Source organism: Squalius cephalus, assembly GCF_949319135.1.
Source record: "Squalius cephalus genome assembly, chromosome: 6".
NCBI lineage: Eukaryota > Metazoa > Chordata > Actinopteri > Cypriniformes > Leuciscidae > Squalius > Squalius cephalus.
The window spans coordinates 5,388,983-5,409,214 of record NC_137127.1 but is presented as its reverse complement, the minus strand read 5'-3'; the positions used below and the strand labels follow the sequence as shown (position 1 = coordinate 5,409,214).

The 20,232-nt window shown below is 39.1% G+C and overlaps 2 protein-coding genes across 3 annotated transcripts; both read right to left on the bottom strand.

Annotated features, from left to right (window-relative positions):
- Positions 1–129: 129 nt before the first annotated feature.
- Positions 130–13,449, bottom strand: clasrp (CLK4-associating serine/arginine rich protein). Of its 2 annotated transcripts, none has more exons than XR_013821508.1 (21): positions 13,309–13,449; positions 11,945–12,084; positions 11,727–11,824; positions 11,502–11,603; positions 10,730–10,809; positions 10,532–10,616; positions 10,304–10,443; positions 10,073–10,169; positions 8,824–8,902; positions 8,651–8,724; positions 8,268–8,309; positions 7,334–7,516; positions 6,690–7,007; positions 6,418–6,588; positions 5,370–5,413; positions 4,350–4,410; positions 1,572–1,630; positions 1,430–1,476; positions 1,235–1,323; positions 1,021–1,045; positions 130–920 (listed from the first exon to the last, which is right to left on the bottom strand). XR_013821508.1 is itself a non-coding variant. In XM_079874059.1 (21 exons), exons 2-21 carry the CDS (start codon positions 12,041–12,043, stop codon positions 878–880), a joined length of 1,932 nt encoding a protein of 643 aa, XP_079730185.1. In that variant the 5' UTR covers positions 12,044–12,084; positions 13,309–13,449; the 3' UTR covers positions 130–877. The 2 variants fall into 2 exon arrangements, 1 of the variants encoding a protein (XP_079730185.1); XM_079874059.1 differs by having other exon boundaries at positions 5,374–5,413.
- A 781-nt stretch (positions 13,450–14,230) lies between these two features.
- On the bottom strand, positions 14,231–20,016 carry siae (sialic acid acetylesterase). The gene is made up of 10 exons (XM_079873975.1): positions 19,813–20,016; positions 18,308–18,469; positions 18,020–18,180; positions 17,797–17,935; positions 17,419–17,602; positions 16,618–16,754; positions 16,402–16,535; positions 15,989–16,143; positions 15,699–15,885; positions 14,231–15,283 (listed from the first exon to the last, which is right to left on the bottom strand). The coding sequence occupies exons 1-10, from the start codon at positions 19,940–19,942 to the stop codon at positions 15,047–15,049; spliced, it is 1,626 nt and encodes a 541-aa protein (XP_079730101.1). The 5' UTR covers positions 19,943–20,016; the 3' UTR covers positions 14,231–15,046.
- Between the last annotated feature and the right edge of the window lie 216 nt (positions 20,017–20,232).

Below are 20,232 nucleotides of genomic sequence, written 5' to 3'. Positions count from 1 at the left end.
TAAGAACAGCAATTTGCATAGAATCACGAGTAGTTCTAATAGTGACGTGCGCCATCTGGCGGATACAGCACGTGACGGCAAAGAAGAGAACGCGGGAAAAAACACACACACAAACCAACGTTTTTTTTTATCATGATTAGCTTTTTATTTCAATGTCAAAAATCTGTGACCATCGATGATTGTTTCCAATTCAAGAAATAACCACTAGACATTTACATTGCTGAGTGAAAAAGATTATGAGCATTTAGAATCTGCGTTTTCTGTAAAAGATTTTTTCCTCACTCTTTAATGAAGGGATTATTTACAAATGATGAGGTAAAATGGGCAGATTCACCGTCGTTTACCCGCCAAAAAAACCCCCAAGTCTGTCATTTATTCACCCTCACTGACTTCTTTTTCCATAGAACACGTACTTAGGCAGAATGACGCGTTTCACAAAAAGTCAGTCAGTCATGCGAGTTTAGAACAATATGAGAGTGAGTAAATGACAAGTATTTGCAGTTTTGGGGGAACTCCATCTTAAAATAGGGTATGAGACACAAGGGAGAGATTAGGTCCATCCCAATCTTATGTCACAAAACTCAACACAGACCAACTCAATCAGCAAAGCTTGATTAGGATCATAGCAGCTTTAAGCATTCCTGCTGTGAAATATCAAGAAATCGAGGCAAAATGTGTTTTTAGAGCATGGTGGTATTCATTTTCACATTTTTAGAAATTATTTGTATTTGTTTCCATTGCAACCTTCAGAAGATGTACGAAGCTGAAGTGAGTGAAATGAATTTTATTGGTATTTTTTCCCCAACTTGCATGTAAACTCTTGCCATTCTGGTCAGCATTCACTCCTAAAATGTCTTGTGTTTTATCAGCCGATTCTTCAGTACCGGTAATGCGGACTCCGTGATCTTGAGCGTGATCTCCTGTTGAGGAAGACAGTAGAAATGGTTGAAATGAGCCTGAACGGCAGTACGTTTAGATCAAATGGACAAGTGTGGCTGGTCCAAACTGGTTTCTGCATACCTTCTAGATGAGCCGTAGTCTCGACCTGTGGGTTTTCAAGATTTATGATTAGAATCTTCTTCATGAGTTTCTTTGTTCATATGTTTTATTACCCTACAGAATCCTTTACCATAGTAGAGCACAATTAATTCCACAAAAGTGTCTCGATTCAGTTCTTTCATTATGTGGACGATAACATCAAGTATCACTGTACGGAGATGGGATTTAAACTCACCGTGTTTAGCGTTGGGAGAGGGCGAGTGACTCTGACGTCCATACTGCCTCTCCCATTCATCCCTTTCTTTTTCCCGCCGCTCCCGCTCCCTACAAGACCAAACAATGACCAAACTGTATCTTCTCCGTTGCAAACCGAGAGGACAGTTCCCACAACATGAACACGTTGCACATGTATATACATGTTGGGACTCACTTCATGCGTATTTTCCGTGCCATTGCGCGAAGAACTCCTTCTCGTTCCTGTGATGGGAGGGGGGAAAAAGCATGAGTGTTAAAGTTCAGAACTACCTGGAACTCCCCACCCACACATACCAAATGTACACCCATGCCTTTACCTGCCGCTTGTTCTCTTGTTGCTGGATCTTGGCTTGCGCTGCCTTCTTATCCGCCTTGGCTGATGAAGGTGAAAGCAGAGAGTGAGGCAGGGTCAACAGGCTTTTATTTCAGATGTCTTTCCCATAGCTTAGAAACATGTGGTATACACTACTATTCAAAACCTTTGGGTCAGTAAGATTTTGAAAACTTGATCAAAGGTGACAGTGAAGTAACAAAACATTTCCATTTTAAATAAATTCTGCTCTTTTGAACTTTCTTTTCATCAAAGAATCCAGGAAAAATGTATCACGGTTTTCACAAAAATAAGCAGCAAAACTTAAATAAGAAATGTTTCACGAGCAGCAAATCAGCATATTAGAATAATTTCTGAAGGATCATGTGACACTGAATGAAGTAATGATGCTTTGCATCACAGGAATAAATTATACATTTAATCGTCGTAGTAATATTTCATAATATCACTGTTTTTTGCAGTATTTTTGATTTTGACTTAAAAACAGAGAGGGTCCAAAGATAAGATCAAACAAAAAAGCTGATACATTAATGCCTCATGTCTAGTCAAATGAATGAACCTTAATTAACACACAGCACATGTTTGTTTCACTATATTAGTAAGGAGATTGCATAGACTTGCATTGATTTTATATAAGGTTAATGATATTTTCTATGGCCCAACCCATCACAGAAACGAGCAAATCACTAGATTTAAATAAAGACAGATTTATGAGCTTTTTAACTACTAGTGAAAATGTCCTCACTAGTTGGTTGTCATAATATTTCACTATATGGACATTAAGCCCTCAACAGGTAAAGTCAAACCTGTACACACACACTTATAATTCTGTATTATTCAGTATTAAAGGGATAGTTCACCCAAAAATGAAAATTCTGTCAGTAATTACTCTCCCTCATGTTGTTCCAACCATGTAAGTCTTTCGTTCATCTTCGGATCACAAATTAAGATATTACTGTTACTGGCTGCTCACTCCTTGGGAGTATTACCGCCATATTCACCTTATTCCGCCCCGCCCACTTTTACTTCTGTCCAGTACTTCCGTTGTAAACCAACTTCCGGTTTAGCGGACCCTCATTCAATTTCGAGGAGAACTGCAGAGAAGTCTCACTGATAAAATGTCACATAAGATGAGCTAATTTGTGCCAAATGTGCTATGTACGTGTGTACCAACAGCACAGCAATGCACTGTTTCTCGGGGTAATTTTTAAACGACTTTTAGGTGTTTATATGACCCGTCTGCCTGTCTGATCGCAGCCCGGCCGATGTGTAGTGTTTAGCCTACATTAGCCACAAACATCTAATGTTGTAATGGTCTCACTACAGGACACATACACATGCTATACCTTGTTTGAAAGCTATGGTCCTCTAGAATTCAGTCGCTGGATTTATTTTACAGCCATTACTTGTGTTAGAGATCAAACCATAAGAAATTGCTCCTAGCAGTTAGCTAAGCTAACGTTACCCTCTTGTTCATCTAGTTGAGGCTCTACTTTCTTTCTACACCAGTTCGTGGCTATTTTTTTCTCATCTGTTGGCTATACACTGCAAATGTATCTGGTGATTAAGCAAACAAACTGTGGTGTAATAATGTTTCAAACTTTACATGTAGTAGTGTTTGTGCACATCTTCATAACTAATAAGTAATAGCTATTAGAAAGACACAGCTATTAAATAATTTGATTGTGGCATTGTTTCAAAAGCTTCAAGTGAAATGTACTTAAGTACGTTGCAGCAGTTGTTAATAACCATAGGCCAACGCATTTGGCTATAATATTATAGTCTATCTACTTATATCAAGACAGATAACAGATTGGACCAGGGCAAACAAAGCGCTAAGTAGCTAAACCAGGAAGTGAGATTACGCGGATGGCGCCACCCAGTGCTACTTCCGGAATAAGGTGAATACTGTACAAGATGACGTCCCGACATTGCCGGAAGCGCAAAACGGTCTGTTTATAAGCAGAGGAAGACGCGCGCTGTATGTAAGCTATTGAATTCGACACTTATTGTGATTTAGGTCTCGATGATGTCGGGACGTCATCTTGTACAGTAGATGGCGGTAATACTCCCAAGGAGTGAGCAGCCAGTAACAAGTAGTAGTAGAAGAAGAACGCCGTAATCTCAGTTCACGTGCATGCGTCCTGGCGCTCCCGTGAACTCTCGTCAGAGGCCCACATTGAAGAACACTAATAGTTGGATAAAGTTGTTATTTTTGTTGTTTTTCCGCACAAAAAGTATTGTCGTCGCATGATAAACGTAATGTAGAGCCACTGTAGTCACTTGGACTATTTTAACAATGTTTTTAATAACTATTCTGGGCCGGCGAGTTTCGGTCCCTCTGAAAGCCTATGGAGGAGTGAGACAGCTCTCAGATTTAATAAAAAATATCTTTAATTTGTGATCCGAAGATGAACGAAAGACTTACATGGTTGGAACAACATGAGGGTGAGTAATTACTGACAGAATTTTCATTTTTGGGTGAACTAACCCTTTAAGATCAGTAAATAGGTAAAATGAGAAAGAACGATATTCATCCACACAGAGCCGAAGCACAACTAAAACAACGTTCCTCTTACGCAATACATATACATGCAAAATACATGCAGTTTTGTTGTTGAACTGCTAGAGTTACATAAGTGTACATTTAAATATCCAATTCCGACTGATAAATAAATGCTAACCGATATGGTACCGATATATTACTCTTGGCATAAATATTGTACGAGATGTTGGTTCCTGGATGCCTGAATGAGTAACTCACATTGTTTGTTTAGGGCCTTCTGCATTCGGATTTTGAGCTTCTCTTGAGGGGTCATCTTGGGCTGCAATGGACAAAAGACTTTAGAACAAGCAGGATGGGAAAGCTCTTGTTCAGGCAAAGAACAGCGACTGACAACAAGACATCTAATTTACTGGGTTAAGCTTGTGTCACGTCATGCAGAAATACGAGAGAGCTTTAAACTACATACAGATCATCTATTATTCTGCATGTTGAATAGCACCAGATGGTCCCGTTACGTAGAAACGCCTGTGATGTTTATGTTCTGGATGTATTTTTAGGTATATGGAAAGGTGTGAACAGACAAATGAAGGCAGCCATTTTGAACAGTACAGAACTGTTGACTCGTCTCCTCTCCAGGTCAGATACACCAACTCGATGGAACAGTTACAAAATGGCAGCAACTTTAGCCATTGCAGAAGAAGCTTAAAGCTGTTCAACCTTTACATACAAGGAAAATGTGTATTGACTTATGCAGGTGTGTTTAGGTGTGCGAGCGAGTGAAGTTGCTCTGCCTGTCTTGACAAGCCCAGGGCAGAAGCAACACCTGAGTTGGGAAACTCAGGGCAAACCGGCTAGGAACCATTATTCCTTTGTAGTTTTCCATTCATCGGTGTCTATCAACAACCCATCATTCAGATAATTATACTTAGTTAAATACAAGTATCATTTCCTTAAATAGAAGAGAAATCTATAGCGCTTCCAAAGAAGAGCACAGAAATATTGTGTTCTTTAGAGATAACTCTGGTCACTCCCGGCCTCTTTCTTACACGCATACCAAAAAAAAAGTCAGGTAAGTTCAGATATGGCTGCCATTCTGCAAACAGAGGGCAGTTGATCACCAAGTGGACAGCCAATCACACACACATTTCAAATGAGAACGGCTCTCTGAAGAGCCGAGAGATGGGCAGGAGCCCCAGCCTGATTGTTAACTGCATCAGCCTGTCAGGGGTGAGGGAGGCGGAGTCTTTAGCAACAAATCGAGATATATCAAATTCTTACTGACTTTGGCAGCTCCAGTCTCTTTACCACCCGGAGTTTCAGGCCTACGAGAGAGAGAAATAAGAAGAACATTTTGTCAGTTGTCACTTTTCAGGCATGTGGATCTGCTTAAGACAATAATAAAGTCTACTGCAGTGGTTCCCAAACCTGTCCTGAAGGCACCCCAACACTGCACATTTTCTTAACCCATGTGATAATGACCTGATGAGTTGAATCAGGTGTGTTTGATTAGGGAGACAAAGAAAACGTGCAGTATTGGGGTGCCTTCAGGACAGGTTTGGGAACCACTGGTCTACTGTATCATATTTGAGCTGCAAATTTCTGATTTCTGAAAATTGCTTAACTATTAATAAGATCAAAACTGCTGAAAAACCAGTTGTACACAATCCACTACATGCCTTCTGACGTCTGATTGATGATATTTTTTTGCAAGCAAAATGCCTTTTAGTATTATTCTAAAAACACCCACCTTCAGGTCTTTTTGCTGTGAAATTGCTACATATTTTTATAAGGTAATTGTGGGAATAACTTATATTGCAAGTAATATTTCTAAACAAACACTTACTAGGACTGAAGCAACTTGGGTTTCAATTCATGTTAAAATATACCAAATATGATACATTAGGCTTTAAAAGAGTGTTTATTAGTAAATCTCTGAAGCATTATTGTAGTTCATTGAATTATATACTTTCCTTAGTTGTATGCAACAGCTTTGATCATAAAACTGAGCAGTTAAATATCATACTTAGACATATTATTGGGAGATATAGAGTGACAACTGATAATTACATGCATTTTGTGTTAGTCTGCTCTACTGTTAAAAAGATTTATCAGATTTACATTGCAAGCTATCAGGATTTCATCTTATTTTCTGGCCAAATAAATAACAACTGCTCAGTTTGGGCCTCTCGAGTAAAATTAATGTGGTTTTTTTTGACAAGACGGACATGTAGCAATTTGCACAATTCATATGGTTCATATTTCTCAGGGTAGAAAATATGGAAATCACATCCCTGACATTCAAGTCGGTAGTTCTTTCGCAACTTACTTTCTCAGCTTGTCTGCAGAAGCAGGCGTAGCAGAATGTGAGGAGGGGGAGGGGCTGTGGCTGATCGCAGGCGAGTGTGAGGGGCTTTGACTGACGCTGCCACCCCTCCTGTACGCAGAGCTGCGACTCCGACGCTGGTAACGATCACCCGAACGTGAACGCGAGCGAGACCTGAGGGAGGGAGTGTTTCATCCGATCAAATTCACCAAAGACAAATTATACATTTTTACAATCAAAGAATCTACAGCTTTGAATTCAAGGAAGTTCCTTGCCTGGTTCGTCTACGGCCCGTGTAGCGCCTCCCCCTATCCCGGTCTCGGTCTCTTTCCCGGTTTCTGTCTCTACCTCGATCCGTGGAACGAGACCTCGTCCTGTCGTATCGTCTCCTCGAGCCAACTCCTCCGCTGCGCTGCCGTGAACGAGAGTCAGACCGCCGTCGAGAGCGAGATCGAGACCTGGAGTAACGGCTGTCCCGGTCCCTGCCCCCGCGAGAACGACGACTCCGACGGGAACGTGAGGATGAGCGTGAGGACCGGTGCGAAGAGGAGCGGGAGGAAGAGGACGAGTGACTGGAGGAAGACCGTCTTCGGCTGAAAGATATACACAAAGCGCTATGTTATTATGAGAAACCTATAAAACCGATTAAATCACAAGACAAGCCAAAGAGCTTCTAGTTTTCAGGATTAAATGATTCCAAGCTGTTTTTAACCCTGAATATGCCACAAAATATCATCAACAGACTAAAAAGCCAACTCGGTTGGCTCTCTCTCAACCATATCACCAATCATTTTAAAGCTCAACCTGTGGCAATTCTCTTCGCACAGTGGACTACATGCTATCACAGCTGAACACGCTTATAAATAAATGGAGAAAAAGCCACTAAGGAGCCAGAGAGTAGAAAGGGGAAGTTACCGACCGGGAGCCCCTGCTATGACCTGCAGTGTTGGAGGAGGTTTGGCTAGACGCCGCTGCAGGCGGAGGTTGTGCAGCTGTGGCTCCCTCATCCTCACTGCCCCCGAAGCTGGTGATGAAGGTGATCTTATCATTGCCTGGGGTTCGGGAACGAGAGCGTGACTCGGAACTTGAGTCTGACTCTGGCCTGGGACATGAAGGAGAGAAAAGAGAGAGTAGCAAGACACATTAATACATGATGTACATTACTGTTCATAGGTTTGGGCTCATTACATTTTAATATGATCTGGTGGAATTGGGCTGTTTAATATTTTTGTGGAAACAGGGATAAAAAATAATTTCAGGATGAAAAGAAAGTTTAAAAGAATGACATTTATTTTTACGAAGAAATCTTTTGTGATTTTATAAACTTCATCATTGTCACTTCTGGTCAAATTGTGAATAAAAGAAGGAATTTCTTTCAAATGTAGAATATGTAATTTTAATCAGTAATGCACAATATATCTGTCCCATAGCAATTATTCATGGTGGAGTTTTTTATTTATTTATCATCATTGGTCATATTGTATTGTGCATTGTCATTTACCCTATTTTGACCTTTGCCAACCTTTAACCCTCAAAATGAATCTTTAAAAACACTAATAACTTAACACTGTTACATGTAATCAAAATATCAATTTATCATAATGTACATTATAACACCTATATTGACTTGCATTTAAAATTGATTTTAAGTTTTTTAGACAAAATACTTTATACTTTTTAATAATGGCCATTTATTGGTTATCAGCTACACCATGAAAATGAGTTTATCAGTATAGGCCAGAATTTGAATATAGATGCAACCTGAATTGTAATGGTTTTTGTGCTCATTTTTACATCATTTGAACATCATTCAAAAGTAATGTGCGAAATATCAATCCATCAAAAACACTTACCGTTTGTAGGGGTCGTATGTAGGACTGTCTCTTCTGGCATAGCTGTTTATGAAATTCACATTCATTTCAGTTAATACATTTTCAATCAAAACATCAGCAATGTGTAGGTGGTGCAACATAACTTTTTTTTGTCGTTTTAGGAATAATTTCAGAGTCAAATAAGTGTGTGTATATATATATATATATACATATATATATATATATATATGAATGTTTAAAAGGTTAGTTAATTGGGTGGTGGTTATGGAACCAGAAAAAGAGACTGAATACAAGTAACAATACAAGACACTACTAAGAAGTCTGGGATTATTATTTATGAGTAAAGACATTAAAACTTTGTCACCTATCTAAAAACTTGTAGCTCATATTTGTGGTGCTGTTACCTTGGTGGGCTGATCTGCCGGCCTTTCATATACTTCTCTCTAAACTCTCTTCGCTGTCTGCGAGACCGCCGGCCCTGATGGATGCAAAGCAACAATACAGTATTACCAATACGAATCTCAAACGCAAACAACTTAATGGGAGAGAAGAACAGTTGAAAAGCTTCTGCCCATACAGAGTACATGGCCTTCTCTGCTTCCAGTGCTTTAGCATGCTTAATGGCCTCCACTTCCTCCTTGTCCTTCCTCAACATCCTGCCACAAAGACACATCACACTTTAACTACACTTCAAGTTTTTTTTTATAGAAGAATTACAAGAAAAATACAGTGTGTTCATTACGGGTGCTTTCACACTTGTTTCGATTGCCTGGTCCGACCTCGAGTTCGATTGCTCCCCCCTCCCCCCTCCGGACTGTGTTCACATTACATTATTTGGGTCCGAGCTGCCGTACACTTGCATCATTTGGTCTGGACCAAAAACCCCCAAAAACATTCAGTCCTGGTCAGCTTAGCGTTCAAATTGCCATTTTAACATCGGACCAAAAGGCATAGGGATACATACACAACCTGATCGTTTTTTAGCTTTTATTACGTATATTTCGTGACGGAACTTGCCAAACATACAAAATGATGCTGTGTTCTGGGCTAAATGCGCTGGTTGTATGAATGTAGCTACATATGATGGTATTTTGACTAGCTGAGAACTCGTGAAGAGCTTATAAAATGTGTAAAAGGAGTAAAAACAGCATCAGGAATCCCTCCGTCACACACAAATGAAGATCTGCTGTGAGGAGACGCGGTTCTGATGCTTGTACTGAACTGTGATGGGCAACATCGCCACTGTCACGAGAAAAAACAGGTATGCTTGAGCATTCTGTCCTTTTTAGGGTCGCATCTTGTGACATCATGTCCAGTTTTTGATTAGCATACATGTCTTTGGTCCGTGTTGCGTTCATATTTCATTAAAACAGCACTAGAGTTCGTTTGGAAGAGGACCAAGACCCATCTTTTCAGCGTCTCGGTCCGCTTGTTTGGTGTCACCAGGGTTCAGATGGCAGCGTTCACACTTATTCAAATGAGCCGCACTAACAGAGCAATCGTACCAGGGTTCGTTTTAATCCAACCAAACATGCAGAGTGTGAACACACAAAGAAGCAGTGGTTTAACCCCACGTCATCAACAGTGGTTCACGTCCGCAATTTAGTATAATTGAGTTCATATCAGCAGCGAACCGTACCCCAGATCACCCTGTTTATGTGGACTCGGGTACAGTACCCGTTCATCACCCAGATAAACTGAACTCTTCTGCCTCAATCGGACCCAGGTGAGCACCAAAAATGCAAGCGTGAAAGCACCCTAAGAGTCAATCAATATAACAATCAATTTGCTTTATAATGGTTTAGCTGAAGAATGCGTGAACGAACCATACAAAGTCCCCCTCTGCCATGCCGTAAGTGGTGCCCATCTTGTTAATATCCGTCACCTGCTCTGGGGTCAGTTCATCTACATCCACCTCAACATCTACAACATGAGAAAGCATTCACACACATTGGTTACCTTCTATATCCTATTTAAGTAAATCACATATCTAGAGTGTTAGTAAATTATAAAAAAAAGCATTGTGTGGAAGTGTTTATTGTATATGAAGGACACACCAATGTCAGGGATGACTTCGTCTTCCTCAGAATCACTGTTTTCTGAGTCCTCCTCGTTTCCCTTCTCCGCCTCTTCATCTGGTTCAGTCACTGTGCTGTCCTCGTATGTATAGCCGATCTGAGCTTTCTTCTCAGAGAGTCTAACAGAGAAAAACATAAGATGTGATCCTTCTGACTGAATGTATTTTCAGGCATACATTTGGTAACTACTGATTCATAAGATCATACTTTTTCTTTTCATCCTCATTTGGTTTCTGTAGGCCACCGTAGAGTTCATCCACATAGATCTGGTACAAACACTGCTCCTCAGAGACTACAAAACGACAAGAACATTTTTGTGGGTTCTTCCAAGTTTATCAACGGCATCTAGTCACATTACACGGGTCAAAATGTGATTGAAGCATGCTGAAATTAAAGGGGACTCACTGGTCGCGAAGTCATTCTGCACCAGACCTCTATAGCGTTCATAATTGCACTTCCTCTCCTCTGATTCCTGCTCTGGGGTGCTGTGAAAGAAACAATGAGCTCTATCAACAATGACACAAAGTAGCAACCAGTTCTGCATAATTTTATCAAAACATCTTTAAATATCTGGTGGTCTACAGTCATTTTAGGCCAGAAATGTTACATTTTCAATTGAAAAACAAAAATGTGAACATGATTAGAAAAGTTTAAATGGTCTTAAAGTCACACTTGTGATCTTCATGGTCCAAAATTACAACCATAGGAAATTAATGGGAAATGTCTAGTGTCTACAAAACAAAACAAAAGCAGTACTTGACAATGTCTAAATATATATTCAAATGCAAAACAAAAAAGTAGTTATGTCTGTAAATAATCTTATAAGCAACAAGAATTACTTATGACTAAAATAATGAATAGTCATATTATGAATTAAAATATGAAATACAAATATCATATATTTTAATTATTTTATATAGAAATAAACAGTGCATAATTTAGAGGTGAATACTGTCTAGTACAACTGAAAATCCTAAATATTAAGGAATAAATAATACTGAAACAGAATCCCTATCATCTTTGGTCTGTTTTGAATGCCGAGGATAACAAGTGTGACCCCTAAATGAGAAATACTAGAGTTAAATTGAATAATAATTAATAATAATACACTGTGCCTGTGTATTTGCATATTTATTTTATTTTCCAACCTGAGATGCATTCAGATCAGACTACTCACGTAGTGTTCAGGAGAGGTGGCGTATAGGTGGGGATGTAGTCCAGGTGTGCCCTGACATCAAATCTATCAATCATGTTGTTGGTATCTCCTTGCCAAGGCATCCTGTTAGAACATAAGATGAATTTGTGACAGTTTTCCAAGAAAACCCATTAAAATGGGCTGATTTTATGTTGGTGTGAGAACTGTGAACATTTATGCAGACTGATCTGTATGCTAGTGACATACATGTTGATGGGACTCTCAGCTGCCAGGGCCACAGCTGAATCCAGGTGGATTTTGTACGCTCGACCATGAACCTGCAGGAACTGGGCCGGATCCTTTTTCTACACAGAACAAGAGAAAAGCGTTTCTTCATTCAAAAGTCTCTGTCCAGTACCAGGATTAAGCTGTGCTCAGAAAACAAAGCATGAAAGTCATGTCAAGGTCACAGACTTTTGACTTACGATTTTCTCATAGTACTCTCTGCGTCTCTCCCCACGCCGCTTGTAGTCCACCATCATCCCGCGCAGTTTCCGCTCATGTTTGCGGGCCTCCTGCCACATGACGGCTCCGCTTGGGGTTGGGCCGCGTCGGGGCAGGGCTGCTATTAGGGCACACAGATGATTCAAATCAACCAACCAACCCTACAAACACAATAGTTGCCACATACAGTGCCATTCTGAATCTTTACACTTGGAGAAAAGTATATTTCACCATGGGAAAACATGGTGAATTTACACCGCAAAGGTGGAACAGAAGCTTTTCTGAAGCGGCAATTAGGTGTCTTTACACAGACCGTTTAATGCTGCTCAGAGGTGGCATAAATGCATTTACACAGCAGTTTTAACTGCAGTGCATATTGTTAAACAAGTGGCTTAGGTGGGTCAGAGCAGGCATAGTTCAGTCTGGCTTTTATGTGGCATTGCATCTTCACACAGAATTTTGAGTAGGTGCTGCTCAGTTCTGTGTAAAGACACACTGCAGCATAAAAGCCAGACTAATATATCCCTGCACTAACCCATCTCAGCACCTAACAATATGCAGTTAAAAATTGTGTGTAAATCCATTAATGCCACCTCTGAGCAGCATTAAACAATCTGTGTGAAGACACCTAATTGCCACTTCAGAAGCGCTTCTTTGCCACCTTCTGTGCATAGTAAATGTGGTATTATACACCACTGCACGTTATGATCTGCAGTAACTGTATAAGGAAAATACGCCACTTGTGTGTCATCCGTGTCAATCAACAATACAACTGTCACAAAAATATTAAGGAAACTAGTCATTAACCGTCATTGCTGAACACCGAAGAAGTGCCTAACCACTTAAAGGCAAGGGTGTTAGGTTACAGATTAACAAACCTGATCAATAAAGTTTGACACGGCCATCTTTTGAGTAAAAATAGTAGCGTTCGCTACCCTAATAACATCAGAACTATATAACAATGTTTGAAACGCTTGGTCTTCACATTAAAATTGCATAACACATTTTTAAATAACGTTACTCGGTAACCAAATGAAGTGTTGATAGCCTCACAGGCTAACAACACTTAACGTTACATGCCAATTCTGTAAGTGATTCATACTGTATTTATGAACACACAGCAAGGACTGTCGAGTATTCAGCTCGCCTAACTCCCGTGCAAAGTTAAGATTCACAGCTCACGTGCGATTATGTATAATGTTGCAAAAAGCTGGAGGACGTAAGTTACCCGCTAACGCTAACGTGCTAGCTGCTATATTTCACATCTAGCATTAGCTAACAGCCGACGATGAAGCTGTGTGAGTCACCAAATTCCTTTTGCGCTTTATATGATCAAATGAATTACCTGTTTATGTTTACAAGTATGTATAATCTGATTTTTCGTCACAGAAAAGCACATACGTCGGTCACCACCAACTGAAACAGGCCGCTAGTTTACATACATGCGCGTGCACACACGCCTCCCAGCGCATGCGCAGCTCAGAGCAATAAGCTGAGAAAACAACTAGAGGCGCTAGTACACTTCGTTGTATTTGAGAATCTAGATTCTCTAAAAGGCGGTACACTCTGGCTCATAAAGACCATGTTTGAATATCAGTGTAATTTTATATACTCTAAAGACGTTTTAGGCTGTTTAGAGATATTTGAAAAGTCAAATAACATATAAGGATGTCATCATTTGTCATAGGATGCATGTATCTACTAGAATAGGCCATTTATTGAGTTTAGTAAGCAAAGTGGACAGTGATCTGTCTACTGTTGGTTATCAGACTTTTGGTTGTAAAGTGTTTTTTGTTTTTGTTTTTTTTAGTGTTTTTGTAAAGAGTCAGAAGAAGATATTTGGACTATAGCTAAGCTATGTCATAAAATATGGCACAATGGCTGGAAAGTTACAGCAAAATGTATTAAAGATGCACTCAAGAGCTATATATGTTGTGCTGCCTGATATGAGATTTGTCTTGGACTTCACATAAACGCTAAAAGTTTCACTTGCCACTGCTTTCCATTTCTGAACACAGTTAATTATGCAAGGGATAGACTCCAATAACAGGTATACAGATGGTTGTGTGATCTCAACATGTCGGCTAACTGCTCCATGTAAAGTAAAACAGTTTTATTAGGCTACTGATATGACAGAGGCCATTTATCTCATGTGAGATGAAAATCTTTTCAATAAGGTTAATAACTTTAACCTTAACAAACTAATATTGTTGTCCTCTGCTCTGCTACTAATTCTATAGGAATGTATGAATAAAAATACTTGAATTGGTATTTTATGACATATACAATAGTTTATTATATATATTTTACATATTGAACTCTAATCACCTGGCGTCGTCGACCGTCTACATTCTAAATCGTAGTTTGAACGTTTCCACCAAAAAATGTCCAAATACAAAAAGTGCATCTGTTTTAACCCCTCAAGTCTCAAATCAACCAGACTCCCTCGTCTTAAATTCATGTTTGTCTGTGTATATAACTATAACTATTATTAGTAACTTTGCAACTACATGTCAACTTATTCTACAAACCCAAATCCTAACCTGTCTACTAGTTGACATGTAGTTGCTAAGTTACTTATAGTTAGTAGAATGTCTAAAGTGGACCATTAAATTAAAGTGTGACCTCTTTCTCTGTTTTGCATCTCAGTGAAAGACAAATCATACTTTCTGATTAGTGCCAGATAACGCTCCACTTTACATTGATTTATTTTATTAATCAATATAAAAATATCATAATATGAATTCTCCACTGAATAAAATAAACCGCAAACAATTTATGAAACATAAACATTAGACACAGTGGTATTTAATATTATACCACACAAAAAGTGTGACCTTTCAAAAAAGGACACATCCAAAGTGCAAAACTGACTGGATTGTGTGGAAGTTGTGTAAAATGGATCTCCAGTCAAGTTCAAATTACAGACATTTCCAGCTTATGTCACTCAAAAAGATTTGTAGAAGTGCATCCAAATCTTTCTCTCTCTCTCTCATATATTTTACTCATTTATATATTTTTAAATCACTGCTACATGATATGAAGAGACATTTTTAAAACATGATGGTTCAGTATACTGCTGGTCACGGTTTTGTAATGGCCAGGATGAATGGTGGTGCAGGTAAGAGTCCATTAGAGCTGTAGATGGGGCAGGCTTTAAATTCACAGGGCCAGTCTGTCCAGAGATAACGCACCGCAGTGATTGAAGCAGCTGTACATGGTGGTTTAGATACAAAGACATAATTTAAGCCATGTTTTATAATGGGAACAGGCAACCAATTGTTGTCCGATCCACACTTTTTATCCTCAGAGCAGCAGATCTACGGTAGAAAAGAAAACATACACAGTCAAGGCAAGTCTAACAGTAGCATCCTCATCTTAAAGGAAGGGTAGGCAAATTTGGAGAGGCTAGCAATAGCAATAGCACGAGCAGGTGCGCGGAGGTATGCAAATAGTTAGCTTGACAGGCAGGTAGGACAGCCTATAATTGCATTCAGACCGAATACAGTGATTGGATGAAATCTTTTTCCACAGAAGACTTTTAATATTATAATTGTTTTAATATTAGACCTCTTCTATTGATTGCTATCAGGATGTGAAGATAGTTTACACCAGTATAACAAATAGTGTTGCCTACCCAACCTTTAAAACTAGCACTTGTTTGAATATTTTTTTTTTTTAAATCACAGTTTTCTAATTGAACATGTACTTTAATGTTTTTAAAGGTTACCTTACCTCAAAAAAATCATCTTTAAGAATGGCATTAACATCCTGATTAAACACGATGCTAATGAAAGACTGGGTGAGCATGGCCTGAGTAGGGAAAGGTCCTTGGAAAGACACGTTCTTCTCCCCATAGGCGACAGCTCTTGCTCCTAGCACAAGTCTGAACGCCACGTCCTGTTTATCCTCTGGGTGGATACTATTGAACCCCCAAAAAACAGGCAAATCAGCATGTTAGAGTCCAGCACTTCCATTAAACTATTGGAATAACACTTTAACTACCAGTTTCTGCTCCTCCTCACCTTCCCCAGGGGGACTTTATATCAGGTAGATCGATAGCAACAGCCATAAAGGTGTTCTTCATGCGCTCATTAGGGGCAAAGCCATAGTCTGCTGTCTGATGCCAGCGTATTTCTCTGAACCCATCAAGCTGATTGTTTTTGCGATATGTGCTTAGCTAGAAATGAAATGGAAGTTCATTTTAATTTCATGTTATAAGTATTGATGACATATAGCTCTTAAGATATTTTCCTTCCATTACTGACTATTTAAGAAAATGGTCAGATCCCACTCTCTTGATGTAATGGGTGGAGTTAAGTATGTTTAGTGTGTTGTTGTACTTTCTAGCTCCACCCATTACATCCAGCGAGGGGGAGCTGGACGTCAAGCTCCTCCCATTGGCTCTGCAGTGGGCAGCCTCTCTATTTAAGAGTACCTGTACGAATCCAAATGGGAAGTCTAGTGCAGTTTGGCCATCTGAGCCTTCATGGAAAGCCATCCTCCAGTCGTCGATCATGGCAGGGAAAGAGCAGTTGTATAAATCCCTGTTGTAGCCTGTATTAGCCTCACCTGAGACAAAGAGCAAAGGTTAAAATAGCCAGTCTTTGCACATGTTTTAAAGGGCTATAATTCTTCACCTGAAAAGTACTACCTTGGTACCATATGGCTCCTGTAATGGTCATGTTGAGTAATGGATGGATCATGGCATTCCACAGCACTGAACTCCTCCATTCAGCAGAGATGTTCCCCAAGAAGTAACTTTGCACAGGCGGAGGGCTAAAAGGAACACTGTAGTGAATTCAGGTACAGAAGATGAGAATGTTAAATGAGAAGCAATTCAAGTCTGTATTTTACAAACTATTCATTCAACCACATTTGCTTATGTAGGTCAATAACATATTATACAAGAGTGTTCATGATAAAGAAAAGAAGTATCTTTTAAAAAAGAAGTTTAAAAAAATGTGCCAAGTTCTTGGAAATGTACTGCTTGTTGGTTTCAAGAAAGTTCATTTAACGTTTGGTATGGTACTTATTAAAGTTTTTTGGGGAGTTTAAACCTGAACTAAACCCACCTTGTCATACACAGGTAAAATATTCTAATATTTTTATATACTTACTGACCTAGACACTATATACTTACTGACCTAGACACACAGTCACGATGGTGTGCAAGGTTCTTTTTTAATTTTAATTTTAATTTAATTTCCTTTTTTTTCAGCAAGTTTTGTTAAAATATTTTCTTTGAAGAATCGAAAGTTCTATTTAAAATAGAACTCTTTTGTAACATTATAAACATTATTATCAACATTATAAATCTTTACTCTCACTTTTGATCAATTTAATGCATCTTTGTGGAAAAAAAGTCCTACTTATACCAAACACTTGAAAGTTTTCCTTTCAGAATTTCATCCCCACCCCTCCAACTTAAAAACTGGGTGTTTCAGTATTATACCCGGTCATTGAGCTCTTCAATCCACACTTGTGAAGCGACCTTGGTGTTGACCAGGCTTCCACAGGTGTGCCTCCCCAACACGTCTCTACTAGTCCGATGGGATATTTCAGTGTCTCATAGAGATAGCGACCAAAGAGCCAGCAAACTGCAGAGAAATGGGTGAATTCCTTTCCACCAAGTAATTCTTGAATGAGGAACACAAAAAGACAAACAGACATATCTCTTCAGGGAAATGTACAGTGTTATGCATACCTTTTGCTAACAATTTATCATCTAGAAAACAAAAAACAGGTTGGACATCGTTCTTGAGAACTATAATGGAATGCAACAAATATCCCATTTTAGCTGATTTGTAAGAACGTATTCGGTATTCCATACTTGCTGTTGGTCGGGACCAAGGAATTTCCACTCCTGCGAGATCAATTAGTTCCTTCTCGCTCATCTCCAACGCAGCCTGGAAGATCCTCACGTCAGGGAACTTAGACGCCAAGGCCAGCTCCTCTGTTGCATTGATCAACTTTTGAAGAACAAGAGGCATTTTGGGGGTTAACTGAAAGATCTGAAAGATGTCAACTTTAAGAGTTAAGATAAATTTACTCACTTGACCAACAGTGAATGCCATGTTACTTTGTCCACTACATAACCAGATGTCTCCAAAGAGCACATCTGTAAGAGTGACTGAGCTGTTAGTTGTACTCTGAGATGCAGTCAATTTGTAGGGACCACCGGCCTCCACAGGATTGAGAGTTGTGCGCCAAATACCTGTGAGACATTGCACTGTCATTGTTCTGAATTCTTCCAAATTATTCATTAAATTATCTCCTTTTATGTTTCGCAGAAGAACGTCAGTCATACATGTTTGAAATGACAAGACTCATATGACACTTACCATTGATTACAGGAACAGAGTGTGCAGACACTTTGTGTGATCCAGACAATGACACCACAACCTTGGCTCCTGTCTGTCCAAATCCCCACACAACTGCTTTGGCTGGGGCTTTCTGCAGAACCATGTGATTCCCATAATAAGAAGAGAATCGTAACACTTCCGCTGGGAATACAAAAAGAAATGAACATAAGCTTTTAAATCATGGTAAGATAAGATTGCATTGTAGTGATGGGGAAGACCAACTATGAATTGGTTCTTCGAACAGTTACAGTAATTGAAAAGATTTTGGGTGTTTCTGGCTGCATCCTATAGTAAGGCTGCCATGTCATGAAAGTTGAAACACCATTGAAGGCCGTATCAGTTTGAAGGATCTTTATTTTGCATCCTTATTTCGGCATATTTTGAAAGATGCATCAAGTGTATCATTCACATCTCCCAATTACCCACAATCAAAATTGGCAGAAAATGAGTCTGCACTGAGCTTGTCCAATTTCATTATGAAACGCAAGGAAAAAATGTAAAACATTTTCGAAGACGAAGGCATGCTGTAAATAAGTCACATAATTCTAAACTGCCCATGACGTGATTGGTTGTCATTTGCAGTATTGCATTAAGTGTACATTAATTTACAAGCTGCATTGCAATCATTTTTAGATGTAGTTATTTGGGTTTATTTTTTATTTATTTTTTACAAAATAGGCTAATTCTTGTGTTTTGTATACCTCCGTGTTATGAGTATTTAAGGCGGCATTACTAGACTTTATCATTCTATCTAGCATTTAATGCTGAGGAAGACTAAACTAAGCCATGCTGGGCAAAAAAATAAATAAAAAATACGTCATGACGCTAATACGTCATGACGTGATCCTCCACATCCCTGCCCGCGTGACATATCACATGCTTTTTTTTGACATGTCACATGCATGCTGTAAATATTACAAACACGTCCTAAAAAAAAAAAATCCTGTGTCAGCTATAGCACACACTGATGTTTATTACGCGTTGCTAAAACTTATACAATCAGGATGTTTTATTTGTAGTATTTCTGCTATCTTGTTTTTAAAGTAATTACTTTGCGTCCCTCAGTCAAATTATTGGAACACTCCGTTTATACGCATTTACACTAAATGTTTAGAATCAGCTCAAGCTTAGTTTTAGGGAACAGCTCGTTCCGACCGATTCGTGAACAAAACGACCGGTTTAGTGGCCATTCATTCATTCATTCATTCATTCGTTCACCGAAAATATCCAGACTCTTTCACAAACACCGATACTGCATTGCCACATACTTGCACTTCCAGCTGGTCTGGATTTCACATAATGTAAAATTGCACAAGTTTACGCTTAACTCATTTCTGTTTGCGTTCGAGTTCAATAAAACCATTTGTACAGCGTCAGACAGAATATGCACATATGCATGTCAAAACCTACTTTAAAAAGGCATTGCAAGACACGCTGAAACAATTCAATCAATGTAATTAGTTGTAGGCTATATTGTGACCTACCTGCCGAGAAAACACTAGAAAATGCGCTCAAAACTAATGAGAAGATCAGCGGAATCAACATCTTCACAAGTGCTTCAAAACAAGGAAGTGCGTGTGAACACCGCAGTGCAGTCTTCGCAGAACTGAGCATTCACACCATGGTGCCAAACCAGTATCTTAACGTTCCTCAACAGTTTTACCGGATATTGTCACAAATGTGCACATCCAAATAGGCTCTTTGGATTTTCTAAGCGACCTTTGTCCCCTTTATATAGCCTAACTTAAATGACATGCCGTTTTTATTAATTTTTTATCCTACAGTCTATAGCTTAATTGTTTTGGTATTAATGCATATTAATACCAGACATTTATTGCATGTCTGATATCTCATGTTATTGCAATCATATCTCATGTCTGATTGCACTGTAAAATAATAATAAT